The sequence below is a fragment of the Diuraphis noxia genome, unplaced genomic scaffold (assembly GCF_037042655.1).
Source record: "Diuraphis noxia isolate RWA-SAM2 unplaced genomic scaffold, SU_Dnox_SAM2 contig0001, whole genome shotgun sequence".
NCBI classification, from domain to species: domain Eukaryota; kingdom Metazoa; phylum Arthropoda; class Insecta; order Hemiptera; family Aphididae; genus Diuraphis; species Diuraphis noxia.
In genome coordinates this window covers 97355644-97381951 of record NW_028301711.1, presented here as the reverse complement: position 1 = coordinate 97381951, position 26308 = coordinate 97355644, and the positions used below count along the sequence as shown (strand labels likewise).

The 26308-nt window shown below is 30.8% G+C and overlaps 3 protein-coding genes across 5 annotated transcripts; all 3 read left to right on the top strand.

Moving 5' to 3' along the window:
* The first annotated feature begins 3551 nt into the window (after positions 1 to 3551).
* Positions 3552 to 9416, top strand: LOC149062602 (immunomodulatory peroxidase-like). Of its 2 annotated transcripts, XM_089215756.1 has the most exons (12): positions 3552 to 4014; positions 4111 to 4239; positions 5200 to 5284; positions 5348 to 5573; positions 5639 to 5877; positions 5963 to 6127; positions 6200 to 6414; positions 6690 to 7252; positions 8377 to 8530; positions 8681 to 8857; positions 8929 to 9118; positions 9188 to 9416. In XM_089215756.1, the coding sequence occupies exons 3-12, from the start codon at positions 5218 to 5220 to the stop codon at positions 9370 to 9372; spliced, it is 2181 nt and encodes a 726-aa protein (XP_089071882.1). In that variant the 5' UTR covers positions 3552 to 4014; positions 4111 to 4239; positions 5200 to 5217; the 3' UTR covers positions 9373 to 9416. The 2 variants fall into 2 exon arrangements, with proteins under 2 accessions (XP_089071882.1, XP_089071881.1); XM_089215755.1 differs by having other exon boundaries at positions 3552 to 4239.
* A 2817-nt stretch (positions 9417 to 12233) lies between these two features.
* LOC149062601 (immunomodulatory peroxidase-like) lies at positions 12234 to 17655 on the top strand. Its single transcript, XM_089215780.1, has 11 exons — positions 12234 to 12476; positions 13437 to 13521; positions 13585 to 13810; positions 13876 to 14114; positions 14200 to 14364; positions 14437 to 14651; positions 14927 to 15489; positions 16616 to 16769; positions 16920 to 17096; positions 17168 to 17357; positions 17427 to 17655. The coding sequence occupies exons 2-11, from the start codon at positions 13455 to 13457 to the stop codon at positions 17609 to 17611; spliced, it is 2181 nt and encodes a 726-aa protein (XP_089071906.1). The 5' UTR covers positions 12234 to 12476; positions 13437 to 13454; the 3' UTR covers positions 17612 to 17655.
* Positions 17656 to 20067: 2412 nt separating this feature from the next.
* On the top strand, positions 20068 to 25892 carry LOC149062600 (immunomodulatory peroxidase-like). Of its 2 annotated transcripts, XM_089215753.1 has the most exons (12): positions 20068 to 20489; positions 20586 to 20714; positions 21675 to 21759; positions 21823 to 22048; positions 22114 to 22352; positions 22438 to 22602; positions 22675 to 22889; positions 23165 to 23727; positions 24853 to 25006; positions 25157 to 25333; positions 25405 to 25594; positions 25664 to 25892. In XM_089215753.1, exons 3-12 carry the CDS (start codon positions 21693 to 21695, stop codon positions 25846 to 25848), a joined length of 2181 nt encoding a protein of 726 aa, XP_089071879.1. In that variant the 5' UTR covers positions 20068 to 20489; positions 20586 to 20714; positions 21675 to 21692; the 3' UTR covers positions 25849 to 25892. The 2 variants fall into 2 exon arrangements, with proteins under 2 accessions (XP_089071879.1, XP_089071878.1); XM_089215752.1 differs by having other exon boundaries at positions 20068 to 20714.
* Positions 25893 to 26308: the final 416 nt, after the last annotated feature.

Genomic DNA, 26308 nt, shown 5'->3' with positions numbered 1-26308 from the left:
TACATAGTGGTTTTTTACGCAAAGTTATAAATTTTAGATTACCTTTAAAATATTTTTACTTGAGATTAACAATAGGTACTTCATCCATTGATAAATTATTGAAAAATATGAATAAAATACAAGTATTTTTGGAATGATAATACAAATGTGTATCTTAATGAATTGCAAATAAAATGCACAAAAACATGAAAATTATGTTTAAATAACTGATTGACTATGGATATACCTAATATTAAATTAAAATATAATACCTATGTTATAAAATAATAAGAAACAAAAAATAATCAAATATATTTCCATATGTTATCAATAAATTATCGTAACTATGACTCGGATAATTGATTTTATGTAGGTACCTATTTAATATTCCTAAATTATATAACTATACATATGTATATAAAATTTAAATAGTAAAATATATGTAAAAGTATTACAATAGTTTCTGAATTCAAAAATACAAAATTGTAAAGTTTATAGAACAATAATACTATCAATAATAGGTACAATGATAACAATTATGGTACTATATTTATTATAATAATGCAATGGGCTATATGTATAATATAATGTACATCTTTAGGTTGAAGTGAAGTATCTACCTATAACATATATTCACTAAAAATTAAACAGCCATGTTTATATTAATGTATACACATGAAAATCAATCGGGTAAATATTTATAAATTAGTATAAAGAACATTTTTGCAAAAATGTAGTATAAACCTTGGCAAATAATTAGTAATTGCATATATTTTAGAACCTTTTGAAACGTGTTCAACACCTGTCATTCAGATAATTTCTTATTCTCTACTTACATACAAATCAGAGCCCTAGTTTTAACCTAAATAATATATGACATAAATTCAGACGCACAGTAATAATTTTAGCACAATAAAAACAGTTTAACACGCATTACATACATTCAAATCATGCAACATCTAACTCCAAACTTCCAAAATTGAATTTCTGACAAATTTGTCTTGTCTCTTGAGCTTGAATAATTCGACAGTTGTGCATTTCAGCATTTGTGCATGATGATATTATTATTATTATTACTTATTAGTAAATAGATTAATTAATATACCTATTATCATTGAGTATAGAATATACTATACTATAATACTATAATATACTATATATACTATACTCAATAACTCAATGCTATTATCTATGGGTTTGAATATGATAGTGATATGGAAAAAGGTATAAGACTATGATAGTATTAGTATCTTTATGAAGGTAAAACGGTAAACACACTACCAACATAAAAATGTATTATTAGAATTGGGGATAACATACAACAGGTATATTATAATCTCTTGTACCTACAACTGGTATGTGGAAGCATTATGACGGAAACATTATGACGTCAGTGGCGTCATTTGTGGGGGGGCAGGGTGGGCATTTGCCCCCCCCCTTACAATTAGCGAGCCGCTTTTAGTCCTGATATAGGCCGCCAGCGGCGCAAGCCTTCAAAAAGTGAGTTAGCCACTGTATGACGTGATAACTGATAAGCGAACCATTAGCTTTAGCTTAGTTACGTCCTGTAGGCAAGCGTCGTGTGGTTAAAAATTAAAAATTAAATTTCTAAAAATTTTGAATAGCTCTCAAGCATAGAGTTTTGCATTAATTAGTGTTGTTCATTCACTAAAATGTATTTAAAAAAATCCTTTACATTATGATTGCAAAAAAAAATATAGGCTTCCGTTTGAATTTTTAAATTTGACCTCTCAAAACCCCACTAAAATTTTTTGAACATTTATTAAATTGTGAAATCATAATAGATGTTTTTAAATAAAAAAACTTTTGTATCATACATTATTCACTATTTTGAATATTTATATGATAAATGGCTGTAACAAAAATTTTGAATCACCCTGTATTTATATATATATATAATAAATACGTATGTATATATATTTATAAATTGTATTAAATAATTGTTTACAAATTTCGATTATTTACCAATTAGGTACTTTTTATTTTGTTTAACACGATTGTTGTTTTAAATTTCTGATAATGATCGAGTTATATATCATCAGTTAATGATCGGAAATATTAAACGAACGAGAGTAAAAATAAATAATAATTTCGATGCCGACGCATAACGGCCAACGGGCGCGTTGACGACTAATGTAATTCGCCGAAAACAAATTATTTGGTTATATTCATAAAACGAATGTGCAAATCAATTCTATTATAACTTGGGATGCGTGTTTCGACTTATTTTAATTTTTATACTGTACAAATGTGCACAGCGATTGTGTGCACTACTGCAACCACCATAATACACGGCGATACCGTCCCGTCGCGGACAACTGCCCAATTGTTTGGCCTTCGAAAAAAAAAACCCAATCCAAATATTATATTATTTTCATAATATTCTGAATTTATATTTTCATATTTTGAAAAATAATCTTAATAACACTACAGGGTACTTGTTTGTTATCGCCCCGCCAATACACCGAATAAAATTTATAGCCCCGCCACTCTTGTTTGTTATCGCCCCTCCAGTACATCGCATACAATTTATCGCTATTGCTAATCGTTTGTGATATATTTTAGAAAATGAGAAAACTAAATTTTATCATTTTTATGATAATTTTCGATTAGTTCGTTACAATAATTTGCAACAAGTGGGATTCAAACATAATACTGTAAACCACACGTATAATTTTGTCGATCCGGACACAGGGGCTCACACCCAACATATTGAGAGGTTGAGGGGTTTTGCTAAATGGGGCAATAAAAATCGTCGTGGGACTAACAGAAATTTTCTAGAATCATATTTGGCAGAGTTTATGTGGAGAACACGTCTCGGAAAACAATACGCATTTGAAATTATCCTCAAAGATATTTCCGAATTCTGGCCTCCATTATAACTATATATTCATAATATATTTTCTACATTTTTCTACATATTTTATATTTTATACATTTTTGAATTTAAATTTTATACTATACATTTATATATTTAACACTATTAAAATAAAATAACATAATATTATACATTGAAATATTTTTTTTTATTTATGGAGGGGCGATAACAAACAAGAGTGGCGGGGCGATAAATTTTATACGGTGTACTGGCGGGGCGATAACAAACAAGTACCCACTACAGGCACTTAATTGTATTATTATGATTTCGTTTTTCAATGTTTCTTGAGTTCGGGTAGGTAGTGCAAGTGCACTTGTACACATATACATATACACGAGCCGTACAAAAGATGCCAGATCGCCGGCGACCGGTACTCGTCCGTCGCGACTTTTCTTCCCGTCCCGCCTAGGCACTTGGACTTGGGGATGGGGGGAAGGGTTGGCGGTGTCGCATCGTTGTCATTCGTGGTGGTGGTTTATAGTAGACAGGTCGCTGCGGTACCTAGGGTTGCCAACCTTTGTAATTTCAAAAACTGGACACCTACTGAAAACATAACCTTATAAATATATTTTTTTTATTGGATTTTACTATATTTCTGATAATACGATATATGAGTTAAAGTATATAAAACTTGTAAATTATTTGAATAATTAATATAATAAATAAAGTTATTGTATATTAATTAAGCGATAATCTTTGTTACGATACAGTGGTTATACACTGAACAGGAACCAGAAAATCTAAACTGTCCAGTCGAAACCTGGACGGTTGGCAACCCTATGCGTACCGTGTCAGATTCGTGAACCGAACGAACGAAATTCTTATTTAAAATATAAAATATGTGATTCATTTATATTATGTTTGTATGGGAAATGTAGAGGTAGGATCGGTTATTTGTAGTAGGGTAGGTTTCAACACAATATGCTCATTGTTCGCCGATGGCCCGGCAGCGTATTTCAGGATACTAACTGATAGTGTCCGAAACTGGTTGGCATATGTAGCGTGTCTGTACACTACAATATTTCACTGATGATTCGCAAATACGCGCCCAGGCATGGGGAACCACTCGTATGACCACAAGCATCAGATTATCGACGTCGGATCGTCGCGCCGCCCCTACCACTGGGCCATAGTCGGTAAGAAACACGGCCAGTTATTAAAACGCACTCAGAACTCTCCGTCATACCACCTCGATAACGAATCGAAAACCCGAGGTATTAAAAATATTTCAGTTATTAGCCGAGGACTTTTAGTGCCTTAACGATACAATCAATACAAATTCAATCACACGACAGCAGTCAACGGAAAGAATAGAGCAGAATAAAATTCATAATATATTAAAGAAAACAATTTTATTCACGGTAAGTACCAAACGTTAATTTATAGAATAATAAGTAATATCGGCTATCGAGAATTTTATAATATCAGGTATGGTAGGACAAACAGCTGATGAGGCCTTAAATATATCTATTAAATTTAAAATCAAATATCCCACATTAAAATAAATAATTTGTTAATAGTTTTCAGATTTATGCCAGACATAAGTCGTTTATAGTATAGTATATAAAATAATAGCGAACAATAAAGCAGTTGATAGATTTGAAATTTTTTACAAAACCCAAAAATTAAACATACCCAACATTATTAATTAAACATGTAAATTGTTATGAATATCATGTCATGTTATTACATAATTAAAACAAAACAATTTTTAATTTAATTTTTGTAAACAGCTGAAATGGTAAAAAGCTAATTGTAGGTATACGCGAAGGATATTTACGTTGTTTAACTGCAGTCTGCAACTAAAATCGATGAATAAAGTATATAAAAACAGAAAATAATATTATTTTTATTAACTTTCAATTTTAATTTTTTACTATAGTATATTTATGCTAATTTATATCAGTATTTTAGTTATATTGTGTATTAAAATATTCATAGCAATCTCATTATTCAAAACATAGAATCATATTATAATAGTTAATAGTATCGATTAATCTATTAATACATTTTATCAGATGAAAATATTCACTAAATTTAATTTAATTAAATACACGAAAGTAATTAATTCTGAATACGACACATAAATAATAGTGAGTAGTGTCTATTATATTAAGATTATTTAAAAAAAAAAACTTCTAACAAATTTAACAAGCTGATATGTTAATGATTAGTTTATGAGAAGTATATGATAATTAGTAAATGTATTTTAACGCAATCAATATTATTTATTTAACGTAATAATACAATAATTTATGTTAAATATTCAAAATTATAGTAATGATCAATAATAATAATACATATTGCTTTGATGATTACAGCTGATAATTATTAGCAGAATGAATTCCTTGACATCTATAAATCTGTTAATCTGTTTGTTGGCATTCTCATCATCATTTTGTAAAGGTATGAATAATAATTTTATTTGTTGTTTTGTACATGTACGTAATTTGAATTTGATAACCTTAGGAAACTGGTACCAAAATATCAAAATCGGTGAATTAGAAAAATATATTGATCATGCCAACAGTTTCGGAAATCATGATCTTGGTCAATATATTGGTATGGATATAGGAAGCCCGCCTCATGGACAACTGATCAATTCTCAGCTTTCCGAAAACGGATATTCAGTTTATTGGAATGCCGAAATTATTGCTAAAGCTTCGGACTACATAATTAGAAGCTACTGCCCTAAGTATAATCACACAATACATATATAAATAATAATTTTTATATGAATAAATTAAAATATCATTTCAGTTACTATGTTGGTAGTCAAGAACAATGTGCCAAAGACATATCGAAAGTGAAACTAGACAAGACTTCCTTGGGTCACAAGTGTTTGGCCATGTATTACAATGAAACTGCGTGTATACGAATGAACATGAACTACCGTAGTCCTGACGGTTCTTGTAACAATTTAAAACATTCCTCTTTAGGAAAGGCAACTACGCCTTATAAACGTTTGCTGTTTCCCGCCTATGCTAATAGCTTATATAGTAATATTCATTAATATTGTTTTACTTATTAAGATTTACATATTATGATGATTTAATTCTAAGATTTTATTAATCGTCTACACAGGTGTTTTGGATCATTATTCTATTCATTCTCCACCCAATGCAAGAAAGCTTAGTGTAGCACTGGTCAACGACGAGAACTCACCAGACGACTTAAAAACGATAACGATGGCGTACTGGACGATTTTTATAGGCCACGATCTGTCACACACAGCAATTTCTGGAATGAGTAAGATTACTATATAACCATATATATTGATTAGTTGTAATTAATGCATGCTTACGTATATTAAATGTATAGTGAAAAGGAACAAATCAGTGAACTGTTGTGATCGTAACGGACTGAATCTATCTCCTCGAGACACTAACGAATTGTGCATGCAAGTAGTGGTAGAGGATGGTGATCCATTTTATAACATGATGAATCTTACGCCAAACACTATAATTCGGTGTATGAACTACGTGCGCTCGGTGCCTGCAGTGCGGTCCGATTGTACTTTTGGTCCCAGGGAACAAGTAAGAATCGTATAAGATAATCCTATAACGATGAATGTATATTATATTATGTTTATTTCAATAACTAAAATTAGGCAAATAATAACTCGTTTGATTAATACATTACTTGTTTTTACATTTTTAATTAAAATAATAAATTTAACAATCTACAAAAATAAATGTGCGGTAGGTATATGGAGTGGTGCACAATTTTATAACATTATTAAATATTCACAACAGACTTTCCGGATTTAAAATAAATCATACAAATTATATTTGTAACCAATTTTTCGCAGATGAATCAAGCTACTCATTATTTAGATGGGTCGATGGTATACGGTTCGTCGGCGAAACGGACGTGGTCGCTGAGGACCAAATCGGATGGGCAATTGTTGACGAACATGGGGTGCTATAACAAAAACCAATGTGACACGTTACAGCCGCAGTATTTGCCACTGGAGGTCGTCGATTCGAACGCGTGCCAGTTTGGCAGTGGCACGTGCTATAAGACTGGCGATACTCGGGCAAACGAGCTGCCCCAAATGGCGGTGATGTACACTTTGTGGATGAGGGAACATAACCGGATGGCCAAACTTCTGTCCCATGTCAACCCGCATTGGGACGACGAACGTATTTTTCAAGAGGCTAGGAAAATTGTGATAGCGTCCATACAGCACATCACGTACGCCGAATGGTTGCCAGCGCTGCTAGGTCAAAACTTTATCAGGCGATCCGGACTTGAACTGTCAACGAATGGGTACAGTAAAGCGTACAACGAGAGCACTGACCCAAGCGTTAGCAACAGCTTCGCGACCGCTATATTACCGTTCGCTAATTCCATGATTAGCGAATCCATTAGGTTTGTGTAAACAGTATTTTATAATATTATTATCAATGTTTTCGTGGTCATGATTTAAAAAATAAATATGAACAAATTTAGTTAATGCTGGATTGGACAAATGTGCCATACTGAGTTTTTTTGCACTTTATCGGCTCACTTATAAAGCCATTATAAAGAACCATATAATTTGTTCATTTTTGAAAGGCAGGGGATTAACGAGTTAATATGTTCAAAGTTTAGTCATTTTAACTTAAATTTGTAGTTCATTGTTAACAAAAAATCGACTTATACTATTTGGAATATTCCCATTTTGTTGATAAATTAATTTTTAAAATGTATAGTATCCAAAGATTGTATTTATGCTGTCGTGAATTGTGATCATTTCAATTTGTATACCTATTTTAATCGTATAAAAAAAAGAATTATACATTCAAACCTACCTATAGCTTTTGTATTATACGTTGTTACATATATAATTCATATACGGTTAACGCTGTTATTAAAAATTGGTAGCAAACTAGAAATTTTGAATACCCTAGTCATTAAATACAAATCTAATATAATATATAAAATGTTATAGATTCTGAACTATAATTTTTTTTTTTACCAATGCATATTCGTAGTGTTAGTTTCGCGTAAATATTTATTAATCTACATAATGAATTCATATGAACTCCATACAGTGTAATCATATTTCAATGCGTGTTTTTAAAATAATTTTATAACAATAGATTATTATCTTGAAAACTAGGCCGTTATACAATATATTAACTTATCGTTGTAATGTATGCAGAGGTACGATTTGCAAATGCTTGAAAAATTATCAGTTCGTTCTTTCTAAATATTATAAAATGACTCAAGATGCCATATAGGTGAATTAGATATATTTGAGATAGGTAAACTCAAACCATTTCTCTTACCATTTAAGAAGTTGTTTAAATATATTCCCAATCATAGGTACTTCATAAACAATATTGATTTAAATTTTATTGGCAAATGCCTATGACACTAAGATTGCACAAACCTGAAATTTGATTATAAATAATATAACAATATACTGAGATTTCGATTGATGTGTATTTGACATTTGTGCGAAAAAATAATCATCAAATTTATTAATTTTGATTGATATTGTTGTTTAGTTTGTATACGGAAGATCGAGAGTTCAACGGAAGTATTTCGCTAAAGGAACATTACAACCGACCGACTGATTTAGTATTGAATTATATAGATCAACTTGTCAGAGGGCTATCTACACAGAAGACACAAAAAGTCGATATGCTATTTACAAAAACGGTCGGTATTTAAAATACGATCAAAATAATGTAATTTCGTTTTTGTTTTTGTTTTTACACACAAATGATGGAGATGTACATATTATAATAGATTGTATTCAAAATATTTACCTACCTTATGTATAATATTATGTTTAAATATTTTTTTTAGCTTACGAATTACTTATACACTGTTCATCCAGAAAATTTGTTTGGGATGGATATTGTCAGCTTAGATTTGCAACGAAACCGCGATCACGGTATTCCAAGTTATACGAACTATAGAGAATATTGTGGACTAAAAGCAATAAGAGATGCACAAGATTTAGCCAAGATCATGGTGGACGGTGTAAGTTCAACCGTATTTGAAATATGTAATCGTCATATACCTCTTACTTTATTCCTGTATATTATGTATAGGCATCTGAAAAGTTATTGAAACAATACAAACATTGGACAAAAATAGAGCTATTGGTCGGTGCATTATTCGAGAAACACGAAGACGACGCAATGGTTGGTCCAACGATGAGGTGTATCATCAGAGAACAGTTCGTACGGACTAGAACTGCAGATAGACATTTTTACGATTTACCAAAAGTATTCAACGAATGTTAGTACACATTTGAAACATTTTGAATGAATGATTTTTATCTAAACAATTTTTTTTTTTTAATTCAAGATCAACTGACAGAAATCAGAAAAGTGACGCTTGCCAGAGTCTTTTGCGATAACAGCAATAATGTCACAACAATGCAGAAACAGGTATTTTTAGTACCCACAATGGATGATTTTATACATTGTGATTCCCAATTAATTCCGAAGATCAACATCAATCACTGGTCAGAAACAGTCGATACATTTTGAAAATTATATCAAACAAAATATTTATTTTAAGTGTTTAATGTCAATAAAACAACAGTAATAGTTTATAATAATTAAAAGTTTCTTTAATTTAATAATCAATCAGCATAATTTCAAAATTAGTTGAACCTTTTTGCATTTTACCTATACAGATCTATAGGTACAATGTTTACAAATCAATTTTTTAGACACTGAGCGATAATAATTTAATTTACACAATATATTAATTATATTAGGTATATAATTTAATTTACAATTTAAAAACAATATATATATATATAATATGTACCGCCTGATTTGCAGAAATAGTTAATAATTATTATTTACAAAACTCTCATTAATTAGGATTTTTTTTTTTTTACTTCTCTCGTTACTTTGAACTACTCATTAATTCGAACTCTCGGTACGGTAATATGAAGTTTTTCAACAGTCCCGTCAACTTCGAATCATCAATAGTCGATTGTATGATAATGTGTAGTTACCAATTTATTGAAATTTTATATTTATTGTCGCCTGTGGTGTAGTTATAACTGCTACCTAAATTTCATATTTATTGATTTCATATATGAATTCATTAAACAGAAGATAATGATTTTTGTTTAAATAGATTTTGATGTGATTTCAACACATATACCACAAGTTACAAATTATTAACTAAATATATATGTGTTACCTACGTTAAACGTACGAATATCGGTTAACCTATGATTTAACGGTAAATCCCAGGTTTCACCGACTACTGTTAATTAATGTCCGAAATCCATTGATTTCGGTAAAACCTAGGAAACACAAAATTATTTGGTCCAACCACAAATAATTTGTATAGTTTTGATTTTTACAAATGTAATTTGGTAAATCTTAAGATAATCGATCATTGTTAGTAAAAGTACGGCATTTTTTATTAATAATTATTATTGTTGAAGTATATTAAGTACCTACTACATCAAAGACTACCTAGTATAATATATTATTAGATACACACATTTATAGTATTGCTATATATTATTACAACAAATTTATATTATTATTACATATTACCTACTGCTGTGTTAGTATATTAGATACGGTTATTAAAATGATCAAGTGGTTTAATTGATTGGCTGTATTCTTGTTTTTACGTGAGGTGCATCGTAGTCTGCAGACTATATTTTTTTTTATACGCGCCACTGCATCTGAAAACTCATTTTCATTCTATATAGGTTATATTGTCGTTGATTCTCGTATATATTAATTTTACATGTGTTTTGCGTGTTTCTTAAGGGATATGGATCAATATGTAATATTTTGCAGTTTATAGAGCCTATAATACAGACTATAGACGATGTTTTATTATTGAATTCACATTCTAAAGTTCTGGTACTCGATACACTATACAGCAGAGTGAATTCTTCGGTTATGTCTTTTGTATGTCCCGTTTACTCACATTAGAGCTTTCTGAATTCTGAACTATAATCAATATTATATATATATATATATTTATAAATTGTATTAAATAATTGTTTACAAATTTCGATTATTTACCAATTAAGTACTTTTTATTTTGTTTAACACGATTGTTGTTTTAAATTTCTGATAATGATCGAGTTATATATCATCAGTTGATGATCGGAAATATTAAACGAACGAGAGTAAAAATAAATAATAATTTCGATGCCGACGCATAACGGCCAACGGGCGCGTTGACGACTAATGTAATTCGCCGAAAACAAATTATTTGGTTATATTCATAAAACGAATGTGCAAATCAATTCGATTATAACTTGGGATGCGTGTTTCGACTTATTTTAATTTTTATACTGTACAAATGTGCACAGCGATTGTGTGCACTACTGCAACCACCATAATACACGGCGATACCGTCCCGTCGCGGACAACTGCCCAATTGTTTGGCCTTCGAAAAAAAAAACCCAATCCAAATATTATATTATTTTCATAATATTCTGAATTTATATTTTCATATTTTGAAAAATAATCTTAATAACACTACAGGCACTTAATTGTATTATTATGATTTCGTTTTTCAATGTTTCTTGTGTTCGGGTAGGTAGTGCAAGTGCACTTGTACACATATACATATACACGAGCCGTACAAAAGATGCCAGATCGCCGGCGACCGGTACTCGTCCGTCGCGACTTTTCTTCCCGTCCCGCCTAGGCACTTGGACTTGGGGATGGGGGGAAGGGTTGGCGGTGTCGCATCGTTGTCATTCGTGGTGGTGGTTTATAGTAGACAGGTCGCTGCGGTACCTAGGGTTGCCAACCTTTGTAATTTCAAAAACTGGACACCTACTGAAAACATAACCTTATAAATATATTTTTTTTATTGGATTTTACTATATTTCTGATAATACGATATATAAGTTAAAGTATATAAAACTTGTAAATTACTTGAATAATTAATATAATAAATAAAGTTATTGTATATTAATTAAGCGATAATCTTTGTTACGATACAGTGGTTATACACTGAACAGGAACCAGAAAATCTAAACTGTCCAGTCGAAACCTGGACGGTTGGCAACCCTATGCGTACCGTGTCAGATTCGTGAACCGAACGAACGAAATTCTTATTTAAAATATAAAATATGTGATTCATTTATATTATGTTTGTATGGGAAATGTAGAGGTAGGATCGGTTATTTGTAGTAGGGTAGGTTTCAACACAATATGCTCATTGTTCGCCGATGGCCCGGCAGCGTATTTCAGGATACTAACTGATAGTGTCCGAAACTGGTTGGCATATGTAGCGTGTCTGTACACTACAATATTTCACTGATGATTCGCAAATACGCGCCCAGGCATGGGGAACCACTCGTATGACCACAAGAATCAGATTATCGACGTCGGATCGTCGCGCCGCCCCTACCACTGGGCCATAGTCGGTAAGAAACACGGCCAGTTATTAAAACGCACTCAGAACTCTCCGTCATACCACCTCGATAACGAATCGAAAACCCGAGGTATTAAAAATATTTCAGTTATTAGCCGAGGACTTTTAGTGCCTTAACGATACAATCAATACAAATTCAATCACACGACAGCAGTCAACGGAAAGAATAGAGCAGAATAAAATTCATAATATATTAAAGAAAACAATTTTATTCACGGTAAGTACCAAACGTTAATTTATAGAATAATAAGTAATATCGGCTATCGAGAATTTTATAATATCAGGTATGGTAGGACAAACAGCTGATGAGGCCTTAAATATATCTATTAAATTTAAAATCAAATATCCCACATTAAAATAAATAATTTGTTAATAGTTTTCAGATTTATGCCAGACATAAGTCGTTTATAGTATAGTATATAAAATAATAGCGAACAATAAAGCAGTTGATAGATTTGAAATTTTTTACAAAACCCAAAAATTAAACATACCCAACATTATTAATTAAACATGTAAATTGTTATGAATATCATGTCATGTTATTACATAATTAAAACAAAACAATTTTTAATTTAATTTTTGTAAACAGCTGAAATGGTAAAAAGCTAATTGTAGGTATACGCGAAGGATATTTACGTTGTTTAACTGCAGTCTGCAACTAAAATCGATGAATAAAGTATATAAAAACAGAAAATAATATTATTTTTATTAACTTTCAATTTTAATTTTTTACTATAGTATATTTATGCTAATTTATATCAGTATTTTAGTTATATTGTGTATTAAAATATTCATAGCAATCTCATTATTCAAAACATAGAATCATATTATAATAGTTAATAGTATCGATTAATCTATTAATACATTTTATCAGATGAAAATATTCACTAAATTTAATTTAATTAAATACACGAAAGTAATTAATTCTGAATACGACACATAAATAATAGTGAGTAGTGTCTATTATATTAAGATTATTTAAAAAAAAAAACTTCTAACAAATTTAACAAGCTGATATGTTAGTGATTAGTTTATGAGAAGTATATGATAATTAGTAAATGTATTTTAACGCAATCAATATTATTTATTTAACGTAATAATACAATAATTTATGTTAAATATTCAAAATTATAGTAATGATCAATAATAATAATACATATTGCTTTGATGATTACAGCTGATAATTATTAGCAGAATGAATTCCTTGACATCTATAAATCTGTTAATCTGTTTGTTGGCATTCTCATCATCATTTTGTAAAGGTATGAATAATAATTTTATTTGTTGTTTTGTACATGTACGTAATTTGAATTTGATAACCTTAGGAAACTGGTACCAAAATATCAAAATCGGTGAATTAGAAAAATATATTGATCATGCCAACAGTTTCGGAAATCATGATCTTGGTCAATATATTGGTATGGATATAGGAAGCCCGCCTCATGGACAACTGATCAATTCTCAGCTTTCCGAAAACGGATATTCAGTTTATTGGAATGCCGAAATTATTGCTAAAGCTTCGGACTACATAATTAGAAGCTACTGCCCTAAGTATAATCACACAATACATATATAAATAATAATTTTTATATGAATAAATTAAAATATCATTTCAGTTACTATGTTGGTAGTCAAGAACAATGTGCCAAAGACATATCGAAAGTGAAACTAGACAAGACTTCCTTGGGTCACAAGTGTTTGGCCATGTATTACAATGAAACTGCGTGTATACGAATGAACATGAACTACCGTAGTCCTGACGGTTCTTGTAACAATTTAAAACATTCCTCTTTAGGAAAGGCAACTACGCCTTATAAACGTTTGCTGTTTCCCGCCTATGCTAATAGCTTATATAGTAATATTCATTAATATTGTTTTACTTATTAAGATTTACATATTATGATGATTTAATTCTAAGATTTTATTAATCGTCTACACAGGTGTTTTGGATCATTATTCTATTCATTCTCCACCCAATGCAAGAAAGCTTAGTGTAGCACTGGTCAACGACGAGAACTCACCAGACGACTTAAAAACGATAACGATGGCGTACTGGACGATTTTTATAGGCCACGATCTGTCACACACAGCAATTTCTGGAATGAGTAAGATTACTATATAACCATATATATTGATTAGTTGTAATTAATGCATGCTTACGTATATTAAATGTATAGTGAAAAGGAACAAATCAGTGAACTGTTGTGATCGTAACGGACTGAATCTATCTCCTCGAGACACTAACGAATTGTGCATGCAAGTAGTGGTAGAGGATGGTGATCCATTTTATAACATGATGAATCTTACGCCAAACACTATAATTCGGTGTATGAACTACGTGCGCTCGGTGCCTGCAGTGCGGTCCGATTGTACTTTTGGTCCCAGGGAACAAGTAAGAATCGTATAAGATAATCCTATAACGATGAATGTATATTATATTATGTTTATTTCAATAACTAAAATTAGGCAAATAATAACTCGTTTGATTAATACATTACTTGTTTTTACATTTTTAATTAAAATAATAAATTTAACAATCTACAAAAATAAATGTGCGGTAGGTATATGGAGTGGTGCACAATTTTATAACATTATTAAATATTCACAACAGACTTTCCGGATTTAAAATAAATCATACAAATTATATTTGTAACCAATTTTTCGCAGATGAATCAAGCTACTCATTATTTAGATGGGTCGATGGTATACGGTTCGTCGGCGAAACGGACGTGGTCGCTGAGGACCAAATCGGATGGGCAATTGTTGACGAACATGGGGTGCTATAACAAAAACCAATGTGACACGTTACAGCCGCAGTATTTGCCACTGGAGGTCGTCGATTCGAACGCGTGCCAGTTTGGCAGTGGCACGTGCTATAAGACTGGCGATACTCGGGCAAACGAGCTGCCCCAAATGGCGGTGATGTACACTTTGTGGATGAGGGAACATAACCGGATGGCCAAACTTCTGTCCCATGTCAACCCGCATTGGGACGACGAACGTATTTTTCAAGAGGCTAGGAAAATTGTGATAGCGTCCATACAGCACATCACGTACGCCGAATGGTTGCCAGCGCTGCTAGGTCAAAACTTTATCAGGCGATCCGGACTTGAACTGTCAACGAATGGGTACAGTAAAGCGTACAACGAGAGCACTGACCCAAGCGTTAGCAACAGCTTCGCGACCGCTATATTACCGTTCGCTAATTCCATGATTAGCGAATCCATTAGGTTTGTGTAAACAGTATTTTATAATATTATTATCAATGTTTTCGTGGTCATGATTTAAAAAATAAATATGAACAAATTTAGTTAATGCTGGATTGGACAAATGTGCCATACTGAGTTTTTTTGCACTTTATCGGCTCACTTATAAAGCCATTATAAAGAACCATATAATTTGTTCATTTTTGAAAGGCAGGGGATTAACGAGTTAATATGTTCAAAGTTTAGTCATTTTAACTTAAATTTGTAGTTCATTGTTAACAAAAAATCGACTTATACTATTTGGAATATTCCCATTTTGTTGATAAATTAATTTTTAAAATGTATAGTATCCAAAGATTGTATTTATGCTGTCGTGAATTGTGATCATTTCAATTTGTATACCTATTTTAATCGTATAAAAAAAAGAATTATACATTCAAACCTACCTATAGCTTTTGTATTATACGTTGTTACATATATAATTCATATACGGTTAACGCTGTTATTAAAAATTGGTAGCAAACTTGAAATTTTGAATACCCTAGTCATTAAATACAAATCTAATATAATATATAAAATGTTATAGATTCTGAACTATAATTTTTTTTTTTTTACCAATGCATATTCGTAGTGTTAGTTTCGCGTAAATATTTATTAATCTACATAATGAATTCATATGAACTCCATACAGTGTAATCATATTTCAATGCGTGTTTTTAAAATAATTTTATAACAATAGATTATTATCTTGAAAACTAGGCCGTTATACAATATATTAACTTATCGTTGTAATGTATGCAGAGGTACGATTTGCAAATGCTTGAAAATTTATCAGTTCGTTCTTTCTAAATATTATAAAATGACTCAAGATGCCATATAGGTGAATTAGATATATTTGAGATAGGTAAACTCAAACCATTTCTCTTACCATTTAAGAAGTTGTTTAAATATATTCCCAATCATAGGTACTTCATAAACAATATTGATTTAAATTTTATTGGCAAATGCCTGTGACACTAAGATTGCACAAACCTGAAATTTGATTATAAATAATATAACAATATACTGAGATTTCGATTGATGTGTATTTGACATTTGTGCGAAAAAATAATCATCAAATTTATTAATTTTGATTGATATTGTTGTTTAGTTTGTATACGGAAGATCGAGAGTTCAACGGAAGTATTTCGCTAAAGGAACATTACAACCGACCGACTGATTTAGTATTGAATTATATAGATCAACTTGTCAGAGGGCTATCTACACAGAAGACACAAAAAGTCGATATGCTATTTACAAAAACGGTCGGTATTTAAAATACGATCAAAATAATGTAATTTCGTTTTTGTTTTTGTTTTTACACACAAATGATGGAGATGTACATATTATAATAGATTGTATTCAAAATATTTACCTACCTTATGTATAATATTATGTTTAAATATTTTTTTTAGCTTACGAATTACTTATACACTGTTCATCCAGAAAATTTGTTTGGGATGGATATTGTCAGCTTAGATTTGCAACGAAACCGCGATCACGGTATTCCAAGTTATACGAACTATAGAGAATATTGTGGACTAAAAGCAATAAGAGATGCACAAGATTTAGCCAAGATCATGGTGGACGGTGTAAGTTCAACCGTATTTGAAATATGTAATCGTCATATACCTCTTACTTTATTCCTGTATATTATGTATAGGCATCTGAAAAGTTATTGAAACAATACAAACATTGGACAAAAATAGAGCTATTGGTCGGTGCATTATTCGAGAAACACGAAGACGACGCAATGGTTGGTCCAACGATGAGGTGTATCATCAGAGAACAGTTCGTACGGACTAGAACTGCAGATAGACATTTTTACGATTTACCAAAAGTATTCAACGAATGTTAGTACACATTTGAAACATTTTGAATGAATGATTTTTATCTAAACAATTTTTTTTTTTTAATTCAAGATCAACTGACAGAAATCAGAAAAGTGACGCTTGCCAGAGTCTTTTGCGATAACAGCAATAATGTCACAACAATGCAGAAACAGGTATTTTTAGTACCCACAATGGATGATTTTATACATTGTGATTCCCAATTAATTCCGAAGATCAACATCAATCACTGGTCAGAAACAGTCGATACATTTTGAAAATTATATCAAACAAAATATTTATTTTAAGTGTTTAATGTCAATAAAACAACAGTAATAGTTTATAATAATTAAAAGTTTCTTTAATTTAATAATCAATCAGCATAATTTCAAAATTAGTTGAACCTTTTTGCATTTTACCTATACAGATCTATAGGTACAATGTTTACAAATCAATTTTTTAGACACTGAGCGATAATAATTTAATTTACACAATATATTAATTATATTAGGTATATAATTTAATTTACAATTTAAAAACAATATATATATATATAATATGTACCGCCTGATTTGCAGAAATAGTTAATAATTATTATTTACAAAACTCTCATTAATTAGGATTTTTTTTTTTTACTTCTCTCGTTACTTTGAACTACTCATTAATTCGAACTCTCGGTACGGTAATATGAAGTTTTTCAACAGTCCCGTCAACTTCGAATCATCAATAGTCGATTGTATGATAATGTGTAGTTACCAATTTATTGAAATTTTATATTTATTGTCGCCTGTGGTGTAGTTATAACTGCTACCTAAATTTCATATTTATTGATTTCATATATGAATTCATTAAACAGAAGATAATGATTTTTGTTTAAATAGATTTTGATGTGATTTCAACACATATACCACAAGTTACAAATTATTAACTAAATATATATGTGTTACCTACGTTAAACGTACGAATATCGGTTAACCTATGATTTAACGGTAAATCCCAGGTTTCACCGACTACTGTTAATTAATGTCCGAAATCCATTGATTTCGGTAAAACCTAGGAAACACAAAATTATTTGGTCCAACCACAAATAATTTGTATAGTTTTGATTTTTACAAATGTAATTTGGTAAATCTTAAGATAATCGATCATTGTTAGTAAAAGTACGGCATTTTTTATTAATAATTATTATTGTTGAAGTATATTAAGTACCTACTACATCAAAGACTACCTAGTATAATATATTATTAGATACACACATTTATAGTATTGCTATATATTATTACAACAAATTTATATTATTATTACATATTACCTACTGCTGTGTTAGTATATTAGATACGGTTATTAAAATGATCAAGTGGTTTAATTGATTGGCTGTATTCTTGTTTTTACGTGAGGTGCATCGTAGTCTGCAGACTATATTTTTTTTTATACGCGCCACTGCATCTGAAAACTCATTTTCATTCTATATAGGTTATATTGTCGTTGATTCTCGTATATATTAATTTTACATGTGTTTTGCGTGTTTCTTAAGGGATATGGATCAATATGTAATATTTTGCAGTTTATAGAGCCTATAATACAGACTATAGACGATGTTTTATTATTGAATTCACATTCTAAAGTTCTGGTACTCGATACACTATACAGCAGAGTGAATTCTTCGGTTATGTCTTTTGTATGTCCCGTTTACTCACATTAGAGCTTTCTGAATTCTGAACTATAATCAATATTATATATATATATATATTTATAAATTGTATTAAATAATTGTTTACAAATTTCGATTATTTACCAATTAAGTACTTTTTATTTTGTTTAACACGATTGTTGTTTTAAATTTCTGATAATGATCGAGTTATATATCATCAGTTGATGATCGGAAATATTAAACGAACGAGAGTAAAAATAAATAATAATTTCGATGCCGACGCATAACGGCCAACGGGCGCGTTGACGACTAATGTAATTCGCCGAAAACAAATTATTTGGTTATATTCATAAAACGAATGTGCAAATCAATTCGATTATAACTTGGGATGCGTGTTTCGACTTATTTTAATTTTTATACTGTACAAATGTGCACAGCGATTGTGTGCACTACTGCAACCACCATAATACACGGCGATACCGTCCCGTCGCGGACAACTGCCCAATTGTTTGGCCTTCGAAAAAAAAAACCCAATCCAAATATTATATTATTTTCATAATATTCTGAATTTATATTTTCATATTTTGAAAAATAATCTTAATAACACTACAGGCACTTAATTGTATTATTATGATTTCGTTTTTCAATGTTTCTTGTGTTCGGGTAGGTAGTGCAAGTGCACTTGTACACATATACATATACACGAGCCGTACAAAAGATGCCAGATCGCCGGCGACCGGTACTCGTCCGTCGCGACTTTTCTTCCCGTCCCGCCTAGGCACTTGGACTTGGGGATGGGGGGAAGGGTTGGCGGTGTCGCATCGTTGTCATTCGTGGTGGTGGTTTATAGTAGACAGGTCGCTGCGGTACCTAGGGTTGCCAACCTTTGTAATTTCAAAAACTGGACACCTACTGAAAACATAACCTTATAAATATATTTTTTTTATTGGATTTTACTATATTTCTGATAATACGATATATAAGTTAAAGTATATAAAACTTGTAAATTACTTGAATAATTAATATAATAAATAAAGTTATTGTATATTAATTAAGCGATAATCTTTGTTACGATACAGTGGTTATACACTGAACAGGAACCAGAAAATCTAAACTGTCCAGTCGAAACCTGGACGGTTGGCAACCCTATGCGTACCGTGTCAGATTCGTGAACCGAACGAACGAAATTCTTATTTAAAATATAAAATATGTGATTCATTTATATTATGTTTGTATGGGAAATGTAGAGGTAGGATCGGTTATTTGTAGTAGGGTAGGTTTCAACACAATATGCTCATTGTTCGCCGATGGCCCGGCAGCGTATTTCAGGATACTAACTGATAGTGTCCGAAACTGGTTGGCATATGTAGCGTGTCTGTACACTACAATATTTCACTGATGATTCGCAAATACGCGCCCAGGCATGGGGAACCACTCGTATGACCACAAGCATCAGATTATCGACGTCGGATCGTCGCGCCGCCCCTACCACTGGGCCATAGTCGGTAAGAAACACGGCCAGTTATTAAAACGCACTCAGAACTCTCCGTCATACCACCTCGATAACGAATCGAAAACCCGAGGTATTAAAAATATTTCAGTTATTAGCCGAGGACTTTTAGTGCCTTAACGATACAATCAATACAAATTCAATCACACGACAGCAGTCAACGGAAAGAATAGAGCAGAATAAAATTCATAATATATTAAAGAAAACAATTTTATTCACGGTAAGTACCAAACGTTAATTTATAGAATAATAAGTAATATCGGCTATCGAGAATTTTATAATATCAGGTATGGTAGGACAAACAGCTGATGAGGCCTTAAATATATCTATTAAATTTAAAATCAAATATCCCACATTAAAATAAATAATTTGTTAATAGTTTTCAGATTTATGCCAGACATAAGTCGTTTATAGTATAGTATATAAAATAATAGCGAACAATAAAGCAGTTGATAGATTTGAAATTTTTTACAAAACCCAAAAATTAAACATACCCAACATTATTAATTAAACATGTAAATTGTTATGAATATCATGTCATGTTATTACATAATTAAAACAAAACAATTTTTAATTTAATTTTTGTAAACAGCTGAAATGGTAAAAAGCTAATTGTAGGTATACGCGAAGGATATTTACGTTGTTTAACTGCAGTCTGCAACTAAAATCGATGAATAAAGTATATAAAAACAGAAAATAATATTATTTTTATTAACTTTCAATTTTAATTTTTTACTATAGTATATTTATGCTAATTTATATCAGTATTTTAGTTATATTGTGTATTAAAATATTCATAGCAATCTCATTATTCAAAACATAGAATCATATTATAATAGTTAATAGTATCGATTAATCTATTAATACATTTTATCAGATGAAAATATTCACTAAATTTAATTTAATTAAATACACGAAAGTAATTAATTCTGAATACGACACATAAATAATAGTGAGTAGTGTCTATTATATTAAGATTATTTAAAAAAAAAAACTTCTAACAAATTTAACAAGCTGATATGTTAGTGATTAGTTTATGAGAAGTATATGATAATTAGTAAATGTATTTTAACGCAATCAATATTATTTATTTAACGTAATAATACAATAATTTATGTTAAATATTCAAAATTATAGTAATGATCAATAATAATAATACATATTGCTTTGATGATTACAGCTGATAATTATTAGCAGAATGAATTCCTTGACATCTATAAATCTGTTAATCTGTTTGTTGGCATTCTCATCATCATTTTGTAAAGGTATGAATAATAATTTTATTTGTTGTTTTGTACATGTACGTAATTTGAATTTGATAACCTTAGGAAACTGGTACCAAAATATCAAAATCGGTGAATTAGAAAAATATATTGATCATGCCAACAGTTTCGGAAATCATGATCTTGGTCAATATATTGGTATGGATATAGGAAGCCCGCCTCATGGACAACTGATCAATTCTCAGCTTTCCGAAAACGGATATTCAGTTTATTGGAATGCCGAAATTATTGCTAAAGCTTCGGACTACATAATTAGAAGCTACTGCCCTAAGTATAATCACACAATACATATATAAATAATAATTTTTATATGAATAAATTAAAATATCATTTCAGTTACTATGTTGGTAGTCAAGAACAATGTGCCAAAGACATATCGAAAGTGAAACTAGACAAGACTTCCTTGGGTCACAAGTGTTTGGCCATGTATTACAATGAAACTGCGTGTATACGAATGAACATGAACTACCGTAGTCCTGACGGTTCTTGTAACAATTTAAAACATTCCTCTTTAGGAAAGGCAACTACGCCTTATAAACGTTTGCTGTTTCCCGCCTATGCTAATAGCTTATATAGTAATATTCATTAATATTGTTTTACTTATTAAGATTTACATATTATGATGATTTAATTCTAAGATTTTATTAATCGTCTACACAGGTGTTTTGGATCATTATTCTATTCATTCTCCACCCAATGCAAGAAAGCTTAGTGTAGCACTGGTCAACGACGAGAACTCACCAGACGACTTAAAAACGATAACGATGGCGTACTGGACGATTTTTATAGGCCACGATCTGTCACACACAGCAATTTCTGGAATGAGTAAGATTACTATATAATCATATATATTGATTAGTTGTAATTAATGCATGCTTACGTATATTAAATGTATAGTGAAAAGGAACAAATCAGTGAACTGTTGTGATCGTAACGGACTGAATCTATCTCCTCGAGACACTAACGAATTGTGCATGCAAGTAGTGGTAGAGGATGGTGATCCATTTTATAACATGATGAATCTTACGCCAAACACTATAATTCGGTGTATGAACTACGTGCGCTCGGTGCCTGCAGTGCGGTCCGATTGTACTTTTGGTCCCAGGGAACAAGTAAGAATCGTATAAGATAATCCTATAACGATGAATGTATATTATATTATGTTTATTTCAATAACTAAAATTAGGCAAATAATAACTCGTTTGATTAATACATTACTTGTTTTTACATTTTTAATTAAAATAATAAATTTAAAAATCTACAAAAATAAATGTGCGGTAGGTATATGGAGTGGTGCACAATTTTATAACATTATTAAATATTCACAACAGACTTTCCGGATTTAAAATAAATCATACAAATTATATTTGTAACCAATTTTTCGCAGATGAATCAAGCTACTCATTATTTAGATGGGTCGATGGTATACGGTTCGTCGGCGAAACGGACGTGGTCGCTGAGGACCAAATCGGATGGGCAATTGTTGACGAACATGGGGTGCTATAACAAAAACCAATGTGACACGTTACAGCCGCAGTATTTGCCACTGGAGGTCGTCGATTCGAACGCGTGCCAGTTTGGCAGTGGCACGTGCTATAAGACTGGCGATACTCGGGCAAACGAGCTGCCCCAAATGGCGGTGATGTACACTTTGTGGATGAGGGAACATAACCGGATGGCCAAACTTCTGTCCCATGTCAACCCGCATTGGGACGACGAACGTATTTTTCAAGAGGCTAGGAAAATTGTGATAGCGTCCATACAGCACATCACGTACGCCGAATGGTTGCCAGCGCTGCTAGGTCAAAACTTTATCAGGCGATCCGGACTTGAACTGTCAACGAATGGGTACAGTAAAGCGTACAACGAGAGCACTGACCCAAGCGTTAGCAACAGCTTCGCGACCGCTATATTACCGTTCGCTAATTCCATGATTAGCGAATCCATTAGGTTTGTGTAAACAGTATTTTATAATATTATTATCAATGTTTTCGTGGTCATGATTTAAAAAATAAATATGAACAAATTTAGTTAATGCTGGATTGGACAAATGTGCCATACTGAGTTTTTTTGCACTTTATCGGCTCACTTATAAAGCCATTATAAAGAACCATATAATTTGTTCATTTTTGAAAGGCAGGGGATTAACGAGTTAATATGTTCAAAGTTTAGTCATTTTAACTTAAATTTGTAGTTCATTGTTAACAAAAAATCGACTTATACTATTTGGAATATTCCCATTTTGTTGATAAATTAATTTTTAAAATGTATAGTATCCAAAGATTGTATTTATGCTGTCGTGAATTGTGATCATTTCAATTTGTATACCTATTTTAATCGTATAAAAAAAAGAATTATACATTCAAACCTACCTATAGCTTTTGTATTATACGTTGTTACATATATAATTCATATACGGTTAACGCTGTTATTAAAAATTGGTAGCAAACTAGAAATTTTGAATACCCTAGTCATTAAATACAAATCTAATATAATATATAAAATGTTATAGATTCTGAACTATAATTTTTTTTTTTTACCAATGCATATTCGTAGTGTTAGTTTCGCGTAAATATTTATTAATCTACATAATGAATTCATATGAACTCCATACAGTGTAATCATATTTCAATGCGTGTTTTTAAAATAATTTTATAACAATAGATTATTATCTTGAAAACTAGGCCGTTATACAATATATTAACTTATCGTTGTAATGTATGCAGAGGTACGATTTGCAAATGCTTGAAAATTTATCAGTTCGTTCTTTCTAAATATTATAAAATGACTCAAGATGCCATATAGGTGAATTAGATATATTTGAGATAGGTAAACTCAAACCATTTCTCTTACCATTTAAGAAGTTGTTTAAATATATTCCCAATCATAGGTACTTCATAAACAATATTGATTTAAATTTTATTGGCAAATGCCTGTGACACTAAGATTGCACAAACCTGAAATTTGATTATAAATAATATAACAATATACTGAGATTTCGATTGATGTGTATTTGACATTTGTGCGAAAAAATAATCATCAAATTTATTAATTTTGATTGATATTGTTGTTTAGTTTGTATACGGAAGATCGAGAGTTCAACGGAAGTATTTCGCTAAAGGAACATTACAACCGACCGACTGATTTAGTATTGAATTATATAGATCAACTTGTCAGAGGGCTATCTACACAGAAGACACAAAAAGTCGATATGCTATTTACAAAAACGGTCGGTATTTAAAATACGATCAAAATAATGTAATTTCGTTTTTGTTTTTGTTTTTACACACAAATGATGGAGATGTACATATTATAATAGATTGTATTCAAAATATTTACCTACCTTATGTATAATATTATGTTTAAATATTTTTTTTAGCTTACGAATTACTTATACACTGTTCATCCAGAAAATTTGTTTGGGATGGATATTGTCAGCTTAGATTTGCAACGAAACCGCGATCACGGTATTCCAAGTTATACGAACTATAGAGAATATTGTGGACTAAAAGCAATAAGAGATGCACAAGATTTAGCCAAGATCATGGTGGACGGTGTAAGTTCAACCGTATTTGAAATATGTAATCGTCATATACCTCTTACTTTATTCCTGTATATTATGTATAGGCATCTGAAAAGTTATTGAAACAATACAAACATTGGACAAAAATAGAGCTATTGGTCGGTGCATTATTCGAGAAACACGAAGACGACGCAATGGTTGGTCCAACGATGAGGTGTATCATCAGAGAACAGTTCGTACGGACTAGAACTGCAGATAGACATTTTTACGATTTACCAAAAGTATTCAACGAATGTTAGTACACATTTGAAACATTTTGAATGAATGATTTTTATCTAAACAATTTTTTTTTTTTAATTCAAGATCAACTGACAGAAATCAGAAAAGTGACGCTTGCCAGAGTCTTTTGCGATAACAGCAATAATGTCACAACAATGCAGAAACAGGTATTTTTAGTACCCACAATGGATGATTTTATACATTGTGATTCCCAATTAATTCCGAAGATCAACATCAATCACTGGTCAGAAACAGTCGATACATTTTGAAAATTATATCAAACAAAATATTTATTTTAAGTGTTTAATGTCAATAAAACAACAGTAATAGTTTATAATAATTAAAAGTTTCTTTAATTTAATAATCAATCAGCATAATTTCAAAATTAGTTGAACCTTTTTGCATTTTACCTATACAGATCTATAGGTACAATGTTTACAAATCAATTTTTTAGACACTGAGCGATAATAATTTAATTTACACAATATATTAATTATATTAGGTATATAATTTAATTTACAATTTAAAAACAATATATATATATATATAATATGTACCGCCTGATTTGCAGAAATAGTTAATAATTATTATTTACAAAACTCTCATTAATTAGAATTTTTTTTTTTTACTTCTCTCGTTACTTTGAACTACTCATTAATTCGAACTCTCGGTACGGTAATATGAAGTTTTTCAACAGTCCCGTCAACTTCGAATCATCAATAGTCGATT